Source organism: Eumetopias jubatus, unplaced genomic scaffold (assembly GCF_037043125.1).
Source record: "Eumetopias jubatus isolate StellerSeaLion01/CBP00866 unplaced genomic scaffold, mEumJub1_p1.0 scaffold_7, whole genome shotgun sequence".
Classification (NCBI taxonomy): domain Eukaryota; kingdom Metazoa; phylum Chordata; class Mammalia; order Carnivora; family Otariidae; genus Eumetopias; species Eumetopias jubatus.
The window spans coordinates 66,195,480-66,210,320 of NW_028274813.1; the positions used below are offsets into that span (position 1 = coordinate 66,195,480).

The 14,841-nt window shown below is 36.7% G+C and overlaps 1 protein-coding gene across 3 annotated transcripts in view; it reads left to right on the forward strand.

Annotated features, from left to right (window-relative positions):
- The window catches only part of PRKD1 (protein kinase D1), a 317,471-nt gene that overhangs the window by 254,783 nt on the left and 47,847 nt on the right, over positions 1-14,841 (forward strand). For all 3 annotated transcript variants that reach the window (XM_028114819.2, XM_028114820.2, XM_088025056.1), the window contains 6 exons: positions 6,328-6,538; positions 6,697-6,774; positions 9,140-9,344; positions 10,780-10,903; positions 12,804-12,881; positions 14,151-14,430. In XM_028114819.2, the coding sequence (XP_027970620.1) occupies positions 6,328-6,538; positions 6,697-6,774; positions 9,140-9,344; positions 10,780-10,903; positions 12,804-12,881; positions 14,151-14,430 (976 nt within the window). The remainder of the gene's footprint in view (positions 1-6,327; positions 6,539-6,696; positions 6,775-9,139; positions 9,345-10,779; positions 10,904-12,803; positions 12,882-14,150; positions 14,431-14,841) is intronic.

Here is a 14,841-nt window from a genome sequence, read left to right on the forward strand (position 1 = left end):
TAAATAGATTAATCATAATTGTGAGAGAAGAGGACTATCATAAGGCGCTATTCCGCACAGTTCTTTGAATGATAGTCCAAAGTGCTAGATCTTAAAACTTTTGAAATAAAGGATTGTTTGGTTGGATGTTTTCACACAGTTGTGCTAGTATCTTTTAAGTATAATAGCACCTGAATAGGAAAGTAGACAGACAACTGAATGATGCTCATACAATAGAAGCTGTTTATTCTGCTAGTCATTTTGTTCTAGAAAACATGCACGACTCAGACGCTATCCTCTAAGCACAGATGAGCTGGTTGAAAGTCTCTTCTGTAGGTCAAGGTTAAGGGATTCACAATATTTTCACATTGCATTTTGGCATGTGGAACGTTATTACTTAATTATTCTCACTTTCTCCCCAAGAATTCTTCCATCATGATTTAAATGAAGGGAAGAAAATCCTTTCTACTTTCATATTAGCATAAAAGCAAGGGATGTGAGAGCTGGGAGGAGCTAAGGAAGAGGAATCACTGTTAATCACCTGGCCTGAGACTACCTGAATTCAGAGTTCTGCTACTGACAGACTGTGTGACCTGGGCCAAAGGATGTAACGTCCCTGAGACTCAGTTTTCTTATTTGTACAATGGGGGGTCATAACACTAGTTGGGTGTGGAGTTTAAATGAATTAATGCACGTAAAGTGCTATGAAAAGAGCTTGGCACATATAAAGGTTAAAGAAAGTGTTTTATGTCATTATCTAGTTCACAGGTCTCGGTTCATGGGCCAGATTTATTCCCCAAGTAAGTGGACTGGCAAAATGTTTCATATTTTTTTCAAAGTTGCCAACATTTAAAAATAGGGTTATTTCATAAAACAACTAGATTTTTTTCTGCTTGTTTTGAAAAACGCAGAGGCCTGACAACACTGGGCTCACATACTCATGTGGCAGCTATCAGCAGTCTATGAGCAGGGGCCATCCCTTTTATTCTGAACCTTCCTCCAATTTACCATAGTCTCCACCATTCTCTATTGCATCCCTGATACTGAGGGGCTACCCATTGATCTTAGCAACCTACAAGTATTTGAACTGACTGTCCTTCTCTTTCTAGAGCAGAAGAGTTCTGAGAGATTTTGTATTTGTGTTGGATATGCCAAGTAGGGGTGAGGAGCAAGCAGACAAGTACAGAGAGCAGCTGCAATGAAAAACATTCCTTAGCAAATTGTACTCTCGGGGCGCCTGGGTGGCTCAGTCAGTTAAGCAGCTGCCTTCAGCTCAGGTCATGATCTCAGGGTCCTGGGATCGAGCCCCGCATCAGGCTCCCTGCTCCGTGGGGAGCCTGCTTCTACCCCACCTCTCTCCCTCTGCCTGTCCCTGTGCTCTTTCTCTCTCAAATAAATAAATCTTTTTTTTAAAAAAAAGACTTAAATGATAGTCTGTATTTGCATATTTCTATTGAAGTGTCACATCCATTATTTCCATGCAGTTACTTCTTGAAAACATTAATTCTGTTCAGTTCAAGCAATGTTTATTGTTTATCATGTACCAGGAACTTGTTTCCATTCACAGAGGACAAATGTGATTAAGACAGTGTTCTTCTCTTAGGAGCTTATTGCCTTATGATTGAGACAAGTCCAAAAAGGATGTCAACATGTATGCTAAAGTGTTCTCTACTTTTCTGTTTCTCTTTCACTCAAGGGGAGTTTATGTCACCCCAAATCCATTCCCAATATGAGGCTGTGAAATGAATTCTAGTTAATGAATATAAATATATTAATACCGCAGTTTTCATTTGAACCAGGCGTTATGTAAAGTGACTTTTATCTTCCAAAATCTTGTGTTTGATTTTTACATCAATGGCAATCAGCAAACGGCAAGGAAAGGCAACTCCTCCCCCTCTGTTTTCTAGCTTTACTAATGCAGAGAATTCATTTTGAACCACAAAGTGGGATATACCTTGTTGGGAAGTGGTTTCAGAGTCCTGTTAAATGTTAAAGATGTGCTGGCAGTTGGAGTTTCCATAATGTAATCTAAGCCATCATTTCCTGGGAAGGTTCCAAACTTGCTGAGTCATTAATTTAGCATACCAGGTTAAAAAGCAAATTCAGTCTCTAGAGAAGCAGGGTATATTATCTGTGTAAGTAGGTGTTCAGTGCATAGCATTTTAACTTTGGCTCTAATTTCAAATGAATACTGTTAGCGTAAGAATACTACAGATGCTTTACAACACTACAGACTTAAAAATTAATTTCTGCAATCTTTATTTTATCTCTAATCCAGGCTTTAAAAATCAGCTTTCATAATTTTTCTGTTCTCATATTCTCCCCTGTCTGTGATGTGGATACATCTTACACTGAGAACAGAGAAGAAATCTTGACACTTTGCATCAGCTATAATTTGCCAAATCAAATCATTTGTACATAGGCATCCCAGTACCATACTTCACAGTTATGTCAGTTCTCCCAAAAGCTGCACACCTGTAACTTGGTCTAAACTCCTCCACTCAGGAAAAGAACAATTCATAATACCACTGGCTAATGTAGAAATGTAAATTTTTAGAAGTACATCCTCCTGCATGCGCTTACCATAATTATAGAGAAGGGAATTTGAGATCTGTCCTGTGAGTTTTGAGCCAGTTTTTGCTCTGAACATAATAACGAAGCAGAATGAAACAAAATGTAGCTGTTCCCTTTCCAGAGCATTTCAACTTTCCTCCCCTATGCCCATAAAAAACAATCATTCTGCAGGTTGCTCAGGTTCACCAAATACATAGTGCCAAACTGGAACAACAAGTAGCAGTTGGAAATAATTTAAACACCACTTAGTTAACCTAGTAAAACCTTCACTGGTGTTGGTGAGTAAAGAATTTTCTCTTTACCAGAGTTGACTTTAAAGAAAGATCTTACAGGGCACCTGGGTGGCTCAGTCGGTTAAGCATCTGACTCTCGATCTCAGGGTCATGAGTTCAAGCCCCGCATTGGGCTCCATCTGGGCATAGAGCCTACTTAAAAGAAGAAAAAAGGGGAAGGTCTTAAAGGACTGTGCACATTATAAATATACAAATAAATAAAAAAATAAAATTAAGTAAGTTAAGGAAGAAATAATACTCTTTCTCTTTATGTTGTATGATAATGTGTCAACATGCGCAAAAGCCCGGTTGTTTAAGTCAATGTTACTCCTTGACTTTGACTCACCACTATGTCTAATTTCATGTTGAAGTTATTTTAAAGACCAAGCTAGTTGGATTTAGATCGGGGAGATTTTATTAAGGATCTTTTTTTTTTTTAACATTACTAATTTCTAAATTTTGCCTAATTTGATACAACAAACAAAATACTGTAATTATGGCTTTCTGGTGCACATACCTTCAAATAAAACTTCACATAATTGAAATTACATTTTTTGGCTTAAAATGGTAACTGAATATTAATTATTAAGGAAAAATGTATCACTGATTCTGAAAATCCTTAGGAATGTTTGGTTTGTGTTCACATCATTAGAATTAATTTCGAAGGGATGATTGGCAGGATTACTGAAAAGTTGGTTCTTTAACATTTACATAAACAATGATAAATGGGTATTACAGGGCAACAGCCTTATTTCATAGGCTTTTGTTTGTTTTACAATCTGTTGTATATCAGTGAAGGCCTTGTTTTGCATTTTAATTGAAGAATGGATAAATATAAGCACTTATAGAGTTATCAAATAGTGAACCAGTCTTCCTTTTTTGTCTTAGCTTCTGAGATTTGCATCCTGGTAGGAAAAAGCACATGCACGTGTGTGTGGATACTCCAGACACAGAATATAATTCTTCAAACAAAACTTCCAAAGCCTTTCCCATTCTCCCTTTTCCAGAGTGTGTGTTATCTAGTAAAATTAGACAACACAAGCTCCTTCTAGAAGTAAATCAGTTCCCACATAAGTCACCAAGCTTGCAACGCATCTCAAGATTTTAAAGCTTTACTTTTTAATTTAGAAACATAGGCCACGTTGAAATTAAGTAATGTATTTGGAACTATAAGAAAAGGTGATGATACGTATTTCTGGTCATGATGCTAGCTGATTTTAATTTTAAAATGTCATGAATGCCAGGAGGGTACTCTTTATTAATGCTACTAAAAGCTTAAATTGCTATTAAATCTTAAGTGCTATTAAAGTCTTAATTTCTGATACTATAAATTACAGAATTTGTGAATTATTATTCCGTGCCAAGCACACATGTAGCTGTGTGAATCTCACCATTGCCTGAATGTGTGTATAATACAGTCTCTAGGCCACAGTGACAGCTAACTTCTCTTCTATAAACTCACATAACATTTTAAAATTCCATATGCAGTCCTGCCTTGAAGGTAATAAAGGAAATGATTTTTTTAAGTTTTAGGCAGTGTTTAAGGCAGTGTTTATGTGGATGTTACCGTATTGGCTAAGAAGAAAACATTCAATTTATCAGATTGCCTCTTGCTCTTCTGAGTGACTTTGCTCCACGGTATAGTAAAGAGCCCTTTGTGAAACTGGTTCTATTAACATAGCCTAGAATTAGGTGTCTTAAATTAAGGAAAATAATTGAAGAGTGATTTGGTCAACTTTTCATAGGATTTTCCAAATCTGAGACCATTTTAAAATGTGACATCAGGTCAGCTTTTATTCTGAGTGTTGAAACTTTCCAACTATGGAAAAATACCAATTTTCATTTTAGTCTATGCTTAAAACTGGCCCGTTAGCTACAGTTACTCGAGAAGGACACATAAAACTGAGACCTAACCCTGTGGATTTAATTATTTTTCAATTCCATTGAAGATATTTATTCAGTATATTCGTATTCATGATTCTGGTCTGGCAAACCTTTGGCCTATCATTGTACTCCCTCAACTTCTCTGCAAGAGTTGAACCGTTCCAGAGTAATTATCCTTTGCAGTTTTCTTTTATAGGATTGTAATTACAAATTTAACTGTAGACATAATATCCCTGTGTAGAACTTCATCTCAAATTTTTTTTTATTGCAGCTAGTAAATCTGCAAATCAAAATATATCCATTTGGTAACAAATGGTGCTACCTTTTGGTGCTGATAGGCATTGAAATGGGTGGAAATTGTACATAAATATGATTTTTTTTCTCATCTTGTCAGTAACCATTCCAAATCAGAAACTAACTGAGTAAGGTAATAATATAAGGGCTCTGGAGGCAAACAAACATGGGTTCAGGTTTTAGCTCTTGTAGCATTTGACTCAAAAGAATATATTTAAATTTTATGGGCTAAGATACCTTGACTTTAGCTAATAAAGCTTATCTTGTGAGGTGTCTCGTACAATGATTACTGAGGGTAGGAGCTTAATAAATGAGATCTATAAGTATAGTAACTATTAAAAAGTAACTCAATTCCTCTTTTATTCTGATAATTCCAAAATACATTTATTCTGATCATTCCCAAGTACATTTCCTTGATATCAAGAGCTACATGAAATTGCCCAAAAACATAGAAACAATTTTAATTCATTTTATTTTAAATTAACTCATTTAATTAAATTTATTTGAATGTAATAATGTAATAATTGTTATAAATTTATATTAATTTGTATAATAATGAATTTCTATATATATAATGTAACAAATTTAAATGAATTATTTAATTCATTTAATTTTAATTCATTTACTTAAAAATATATGTACTGGGCTGATTAAATAATTTTTAAAATGAGAGACAAGAGTGCACAGAGATGTAATTATAACCAAACACCCATATTTGTGTGTCTTGTATAGTCCACTAGTTGCTTTGTTTTTTAATTATAAAAATGAGAGTATAATTTTAACCCTTCACTTTTCTATTGTTGAGGAATAATATCAAACCATATTTATTTTTGCTTTGAGGAACTTCAGAGGAACCGTAAGCACTTTTCAGATGATGCACTATGCAGACTGCTTGCCTTTTTTTAACCACGTGCATGTCATACTTCAGAAAATGTCAAAGAAATAACATGTGCGGTGGGGTGAAGGATCATTGTGTGTTTGCCTTCAACTTTATACTTCTGCATTACAACTAATTATGTTACTTTTTAAAAGCCCCAAATTTGAAGGTTCTAGAAATCAGTTTCAAATATTCTGATCTCTAATTCTCTTCTTTTCAGACTGTAAAAATAAGGTAAGTCAGATGAGAAATAAAGGGGGTATAAATTACATTAAATAACAGAAACACAATTTTAGTTTACTCCTCTCATTTCCTTATGGACCCAACCACTAAACAGTAAAAACAATTTATATATATATAGATATATAGATATATATATGTTTATATGTATATATAAATCAAGTCATCTCTTACATCTTATTATCCTTTATTGTATTTCAAACATAGCAAAAGTCACCATCAGAGTCCTTTATTGGTCGAGAGAAGAGGTCGAATTCTCAGTCATACATTGGACGACCGATTCAGCTTGACAAGATTTTGATGTCTAAGGTGAAAGTGCCACACACGTTCGTCATCCACTCATACACCCGGCCCACCGTGTGCCAGTACTGCAAGAAGCTGCTCAAGGGGCTTTTTCGGCAGGGCCTCCAGTGCAAAGGTAAGGAGGATCTTGCCACCGGACATTTGTTGCCAGCCGCACTTTGATCTGGAAAGTAGTCCTCATCCATTTGAAATTACTGTTCTTTTTCTTAGTTCACAACTCCTCTTTCTGATGAGTGCTTGGTTTTTGTTTCCTTTCACAATCGTTGTGATCAGATTGCAGATTCAACTGTCACAAACGTTGTGCATCCAAAGTACCCAACAACTGCCTTGGTGAAGTGACCATTAATGGAGGTAAGTGAAAGATCAACTGTCACATCTGTGCTTCTTCCCTGTTCAAGAGTGTGTCTGTAATGACTTCACAGGATTTTTTTTTTCTGTTACTTGTGACCCAGCCCAAAGTAAATTATGGGCTCAGTTTGTTCTATTTGACTTTAGAAAAACGCTCTTCAATGAGTTTTGATGAAAACTAAAGAGCTTGAGGCGCCTGGGTGGCTCAGTCATTAAGCATCTGCCTTCAGCTCAGGTCGTGATCCCAGGGTCCTGGGATCGAGCCCTGCATCGGGCTCCATGCTTGGCGGGAAGCCTGCTTCTCCCTCTCCCACTCCCCCTGCTTGTGTTCCTGCTCTCACTGTCTGTCAAATAAATAAATAAAATCTTTAAAAAAAAAAAAGAAAACCAAAGAGCTTCGCTTGATTTTTATGCAGTGCACAGCTAGTACTGAAAACTTGGATGTCCAGAATTTCTTTCTCAGCTTTCTTCTTAATACTTCTTTCCTAGTTTGTTCAGAAATGTAGAAAATGTTGGAATGCCTGCAAGTTATAGCTCTCAGTCTCTTTTTCTTCATCCTTCTCCTTCCAAGCATTGGGACAAAGATTAATTTTTCTTTGGGAGGAAAGGGAGGGAAGAATCAGAGACTGACCCATCAAGAAATAATCACCCACTTCCTTCCTCCACCCAGTTAATTCGGTTATATGTGTGCTTATTAACTTGAATCTTTAATAATAATAAAAAGAACTTTAATTCAGCCAATTAAAAATATATATTGTTTTTTATACTTGGGAATATTCTTTTGAGAAAACTCTAACTGTAAAAATTAACTTTGAAAGATTCCTAAGTAAAATACCGTGTCCTAAAGGAACAGCTGACATTTTTTTCTTCCTGAGTAGTATTCCTAATGGAGTCTTAGTAAAATATTTGACTTAGTACCCCAGGCTAACTTTTTCTGTAGACAGTGGACTGCTTTATACCTTGAGTCTAATATCAGTTTTGTGATTCCTCTGGAAAAAAAAATGGTGGACAGAAGACCAGAGAAAAAAATTGAGTATTTTTAATGCTAAAACTCTGAAGAATAAAGGGTTACCTTTTCTCTAGAACTTTCTTCTCTAGAAGAAATATGTACCTAGAAGAAGAAGGGAAATCTCTCAAGGAAAGCATTCCTACTAGTTCCTGCCTTGGAGATTCATGGATTAGCTGCCAAAATGGAAATCTTGGCAGTCTTCCCACTTTCTGTGGCATGTGGAATTGACTTTTTCAGGCCCAGGAAATGTCAGTATGTTCTTGATAACTGGAACTAAGGGGAAACAGTGCGGTTTTTGATATTCTTGATTACTTTGAAATGGCATTTTCCCATACAGTCAGAAAAATCTGGTAAAAACATGAATTTCCCAAGCTTGGCAGGCTGAGGTCCATGATCTGTTTTTCAGTTTAAAATAAGTACTCTGCATTTGTAAGTACAGTCAACACTTGAACAACTTGGGGATTGGCGGGGGACCAACCCCCCCCATACAGTTGAAAATCTGACTATAACTTCTGGCTCCCCAGAAGCTTTACTGCTAATAGCCGATTGTTGACCAGAAGCCTATTAATAACATAGTTGATTAACACACATTTTGTATTTATATGTATTATATACTATATTTTTACAATAAAGTAAGCTAGAGAAAAGAAAGTGTTATTAAGAAAATCATAAGGAAGAAAATATACATTTACAGTACTGTATTGATCAAAAAAAAATCTGTGTGTAAGTAGACTCACACAGTTGAAATCCATGTTGTTCAAGGGCCAACTGTAATTATAATTTATTGCATTGCCATCAAATGCATGATGACAGGATTCAGTATTACTTCAAATATCAAATATCTTAAGTATTTAAAAACTGCTGCTTATGTGACCAATTGGATATATTGGAATCCATGACTTAAAAATTTACTGGAATAGCAAGAATCGGTGACCCCGAGTCTTCTTGCATGTCAAACTTTCCCTCATCCTCCCATGTATCCCTTTTTTCCCACCGGGGCTGGGCTACTGAAATAGACCAGTTTCCTCCTCACTCGTTCCTGGTATCACTTTGCTTCCTAGAACTTTGCTTCTATCCTACCCTTGGCTTCCTGCCATGGCTCTCCATGTCTTTTCATGTTTTTAGGCTTAGGGGCATGAAAAAGAAACATCTGCTTATAAAATTATGTATTCATCCACTGATAATTTCAGATACTTATGAACTAAAATTTAAAAAAAAGAAAAGGAAAGAGAGGATAAATTCTTGAAATAAGTATTTTTTTAGGGCTTCCAATTGATATGTTGTAGGATTGCCTAACTCTCTTAAGCCCTGACTCTAGGATTCCAGGCTTATCTTCATGGATGCAAAACAATTTTTTAGATTTGCTTAGCCCTGGGGCAGAGTCTGATGTGGTCATGGAAGAAGGGAGTGATGACAATGACAGTGAAAGGAACAGTGGGCTCATGGATGACATGGAAGAGGCAATGGTTCAAGATGCTGAGGTGGTGATGGCAGAGTGCCAGAATGACAGTGGGGAAATGCAGGACCCAGACCCCGACCCTGAGGACTCCAACAGAACCATCAGGTGAGGGCTGCACTCCCAGTCTCACGCCAGCAGGGGAATTTCCTTTTTAAGATTCTTTGCTATTTTTATCTATTGGAGAAGAAATTTAAAGCGTGTGCTTGATTTGTTTAAGAATGCGATGTGAACTAGGGGAGAGCCAGTGGAGTTAGGAGGTCTGGATAGCCTTAGAGAGGTGTAGTTTTGCATCCTTTCTAGCATTGCCTCTTTCTGTGATCGCTTTTCTTTTGCATGTGAAAGTTACTCATATTTGCCAGCCACAGGTTTACTGCTAAATTAATGTTTATTCAGAGTTCATTGTTTGGACCTGCAAAGATCAGGGGCCAACATCAGTGGATACCATCTATCTTATAGCTGGCCCCTTATACAAATATCACATATGTCTACATCTTACTGTTCTGTATTTTATTTCAGAAGTATGTGAAATTTTATATTTGGGATTTGATCATCTGTATTTCTAGATTACTAGATGATCCCCATTTTTGATATCAGGGATCAGCACACTATGGTCAATGAGGCTGCTGCCTGTTTTGTAATAAAGTTTTATTGAAACATAGGCGTGACCCATTCATATTGTCTGTGGCTGCTTTTGCACCACAATGGCAGAATTAACTATTCTGCAGAGCTTAAAAATGTTTACACCTGGTCCTTTGCAGAAAAAGTTTCCCAGCCTCTGATTTACATTATAAAATGTATTCACACTTTTGTGTCCGTTTTACAAATGCCATATTTATTGGCAAACTGAAATTGCTCATGAGTAGAGCAATAAAATAATTGGAGTTTTTCCATTTAACGGCATAAGAAATATACTGGAAAATATTAGTCTTGTGACGGAACTATCTTTTGAAGGTGTACATTTCTGTAGTATCAAAGTGGGGGGAGTTTGGGGGGAGGTGCTTGCATATATGCAGAGTGGGTAGGGAAGAATTCAAGAAGAGACAGAGACAGAAATGAAAGGCAAAGAGATGAAGGATCCTGTGAACAATAGCTATTTAAGAGAGTTTAAATGGCAGAGTCTACTTTTTATGAAATTATCCAGACTCAAAATCATGTTCTATTATATTATGCGCATGATTAATATATTGCCTGTAGTCTATGATAAGTAAGCAAATAAGCTTTTATGTGTGATTCTGAATACTGTGTCCTCAGTACCCTAAGACGGTAATCTATCTGGTGTTTCCCCGAAAACTGAACACCATGCGGTTCAACCTAAAAACTAAGGTGATTATTATCCTGCTTCAGGATTTTTAAAGTGTAAAGTGCCTATCACTCAGAGTAATCCAGATTCTGAACCATGGTATTCTGACAATACATTTCACCAAAAATGGGATGTGAATGTTTTTTGACTTTCCCCCTGAAATAGCTGAAATAAGGTTTTATGCAGGAAAAGATCTGTATCTAAAAACATTTCTCTCCCAAAATATTTTGACTTTTCAAGTCCATCAACAAGCAACAATATCCCGCTCATGAGAGTTGTGCAGTCTGTCAAACACACGAAGAGGAAAAGCAGCACGGTGTTGAAAGAAGGATGGATGGTCCATTACACCAGCAAGGACACCCTGGTAAGATCCACAGCCAGCAGTTTACTCTTGGCTCACTAGCTTTCATTAGAAGAGTTGCTAGTGCCTTGACAAGACCGCAGGACATATGTTACCAGGAGCAAACCTCTGCTTGGGCATTGCGTAGGATCCCGTGGAACACATTAACAGTCTCTGGGTGTCGGAGGTAGTTGAGCAAGCAACTGAGTTAGAAAAAAGTGTAGACAGCAATCTCAGGGAAACAAAGTCATTTACCTCTGTTACTTGAGATGATCTCCGAACAACTTGATCTACCTGTCATTTTATAGCAGTCATGAAAATGACAGCATGTATTTTCAGAATGCTCCTTTGTGATTCAGAATTTAAGGAAAAAAAAACAACATTGCATTTTAGGGAGAGAAAAAACAATGATAACTATTATACACTTTTTAAATCCTTAATTAAGTGTTCACTTAACAACTGACCCATTTGGGAATACAGTGATCCTGTATTTTATTAGATAAAGGACAACATATTTTAATTTTTTAAATGTAGTCTGAGGTGTTCACTACTCCAGATTTTTCTAATAGGTGATGAATGAGATTGTGCATGTGTGAAAGAGAGAGAAAAGAAAAATCTTCGTTTTTGTTTTGAACTAATAGACATTTGGTGATAAGCATCTTTTCTCAGTTACTGGTAGTGTTTTCCTCCTCACCTCTTATTTATAGGATCCCCAACATTTCTTTAGAAAAATAGACACCCATAACCTAATTACTCTATCTATAATATCAGTCTTCTCTGCTGGAGAGAGATTTACATGACTTACTATAGGATCCAATTGAATATCATTTCTAGTTCTTCCTAGACATGGCAGACATACAGTATTTAAAGCATATCTAATATATTTGACTGGTCTAAGATTAGTTGTGGTTGAGAACCAAGAATACTGCTAGGGCTTTTTGGTCTAAAAGGATGAATACACCCACACCCACACCCACACACACCCACCCCCCCACACACACACCCACCCACCCACCCCCCCACACACACACCCTAAAATTGTGGACCATAAACCTAGACTGAACAAGGACCTTATCACCAAATCATGGAAGTTTAAATCTGTAGTGAACTTAAGAGAACATAGAGTTTGATGCATTCCCCTGACTTCGTTACATTGATGTCATGGAGTCAGACTTGACATCCAACAAAATATTCTTTAGTTCTGTAATATTCAGAATTCTTCCATCTCTAATGGAGGCCAGAATACTTGACTGGATAAGCATGGTATTCCTTATGTTCTGAAATAATGAGTATACATAAATTCTACATCTCTTATAATATCTCTTATATCTAACCCTTTTTATTTTATTACAAACTGCAAATCCACCTCTGGCTCTGCAAGCAGTCAAATAAATTTTTAAAATGGAAATGTACCTGAGTGGCGCAGTAGGTTAAGTGCGGGTTTCGGCTCAGGTGGTGATCTCAGGGTCATGAGATCAAGCTCCTTGGGCTCTGCAGTCAGCAGGGAGTCTGCTTCAGTTTCTCTCTGCCCCTACCCCCTGAGTGCTCACTCTTTCTCTGTCTCTAAAATAAATAAATACATCTTTTAAAAAATAGAAATATTTACTACGCATGCACTAAGTGCTATGTTTAGTTTACTAGTAAACTATAAGTTTACTATATTTGCACTACACTGGGTGCAAATATATTATCTCCTTTATTACTCCTAACTCTCTGATGGAGATGCAGAAACGTATCACACAATTGCTAAATAGTCAACTTCTTCTAGAGTCTAAAATTCAGTGTGAGTCTTCCTGGTCCAGAGCCCATCAGATCTTATGTCTCCATTGGGAAAATGTTTTGGTTTTATCATTCTTAGGTATTTTTTTTAATCTTTGGTATTTTTAAAATTTTTTAAAGATCCTAAATCTAATTTCTGTTTCAGCGGAAACGGCACTATTGGAGATTGGATAGCAAATGTATTACCCTCTTTCAAAATGACACCGGAAGCAGGTACTACAAGGTAAGGATGGCTCTTGCCTTAATTGGAGTCTCCTGCTCCCTCTTGTCTTCTTGGGAATGTAGGGTGTTAGGAATACAGAATACGTCTAACAGACATGACTGTTTTGTGCTTGTTCCAGGAGATATATTTTTTTTCTGTAGTTTACAGATTTGAGGGGAATCAGGTTGTGACCCCAAGTTAGTCATCTGTGAATTTCAAATTTCCCTGAGGAGTGCTTCTGGCCCCATGGAATGGTGGTGGGGAAGAGGAAGTTTAATTGAGTATATTAGATATGTGCATTTTAACTAGAAAATTCAAAGTCCAGCAGATTGGCTGCATTCTTGATATCCACTACATCCAGGTTTTTTGTTCATCTATAGTCTTACAACACATTCCCCAGGGCGTTAAGAAACATTGTATGATGTCTCCATGCATTGCCAATATGCATAAGGAGCACTTTCCTCTAGAGAAAAATTTGGCAGCAGTTTCCACTTTGTCTCTCTACGTGAAATAGTACAGATGTCACATAATGTATCACCCAGTAAAACATGGTTCCAAAAGAAGTTCATAGTGAAAACAGTATATACTTGCTCCTTCAAAATTAATGCAGCCTCAGCCATAGTTGATATGACTCACAGTGTCTACTTTACACAGCTCTAACAGAAAAAGGAAACCTCATTAAGTTTTAAATGAAAAATTTATTTTAAAAGTTATTATTTCTTAGTCACTCCATACCTCTGCATAGACAATGTGGTGATTAATTATTTTTTGCTATCAAAATTGTCTTAAAAGCAACGGCTTTTAAAACCAGTCTCTCTGGTCTACCTCACTAAAATTGTTCATTTGGCTATACTATTATATTAACATCTGTTGAATCAAATTATATGATTCATTTTCAGTGCCTAAAAGGATAGTTAAAACTTAGCAACAGCCAGGCATACCCAAGTGCATTTCAAAAGTGTGATTCTATCTCACCATTATAAAAATTAATCATTTATATTCTTAGATCTCAGTGCAGGTTCAAAATCATTATTCCTATTTGTACTTTTTCTTGCCACATGAACGTAGTAAAAAAGTCACTTGAATTTTTCTGGCAAGAGGAGATGATAAAGTTTCCCCCAGTAAAGGTACTTTTGAATTTTGCTTAGCAGTATTCTGTGTTTAATAAAACTATTTTACCTGAATGATGGCTATTTGTAATGTCATTTGTCACATGTGCCTAGCATGAATTTTATTTGAAAGTTCATAGACTTGCGATAAACTGCAGTTAGTACACTCTTTCTTCCACAGGAAATTCCTTTATCAGAAATTTTATCTCTGGAACCAGCAAAACCTTCAGCTTTAATTCCTAATGGAGCCAATCCTCATTGTTTTGAGATCACTACGGCCAATGTAGTGTATTACGTGGGAGAAAACGTGGTCAGTCCTTCCAGCCCACCACCCAATAGCAGTGTCCTCACCAGTGGTGTTGGTGCAGATGTGGCCAGGATGTGGGAGATGGCAATTCAGCATGCCCTCATGCCCGTCATTCCCAAGGGCTCGACTGTAGGTTCAGGAACCAACTCGCACAGTGAGTCTGCTCTAGTTTTGTGTCTGTAGAACAGTTGAAGAGAGCCTCTTTGGGGATGACTTAGTTTATTGGAGAACATTGGGTCTCTCAAATAGAAGCTGCTACACCTACTAAGGTATCTCATTAAATGATCATATGTTATTGTTTATTTTATATGAAAATTTGAACAAATTCATGTAAACCCTATGTATTAGGTAATAGCAGAAACCTAGAGCTGTTGTTGGTCCTAAAAGAAGGAGTAATCTAGTCAGCTTGCATTTGATCTGGAATGCCAGTTTTGTTATTTGCAAATGTGAGTTAACATGTTTCCTCAAAACCCCCTAACATGGTACTCTGTGCAGGATACTTGGTATGCAGAGTACTTGGAAATTCTTGATAATTGTATCCCAGAAAGAAGTCTCTGTTCATTAG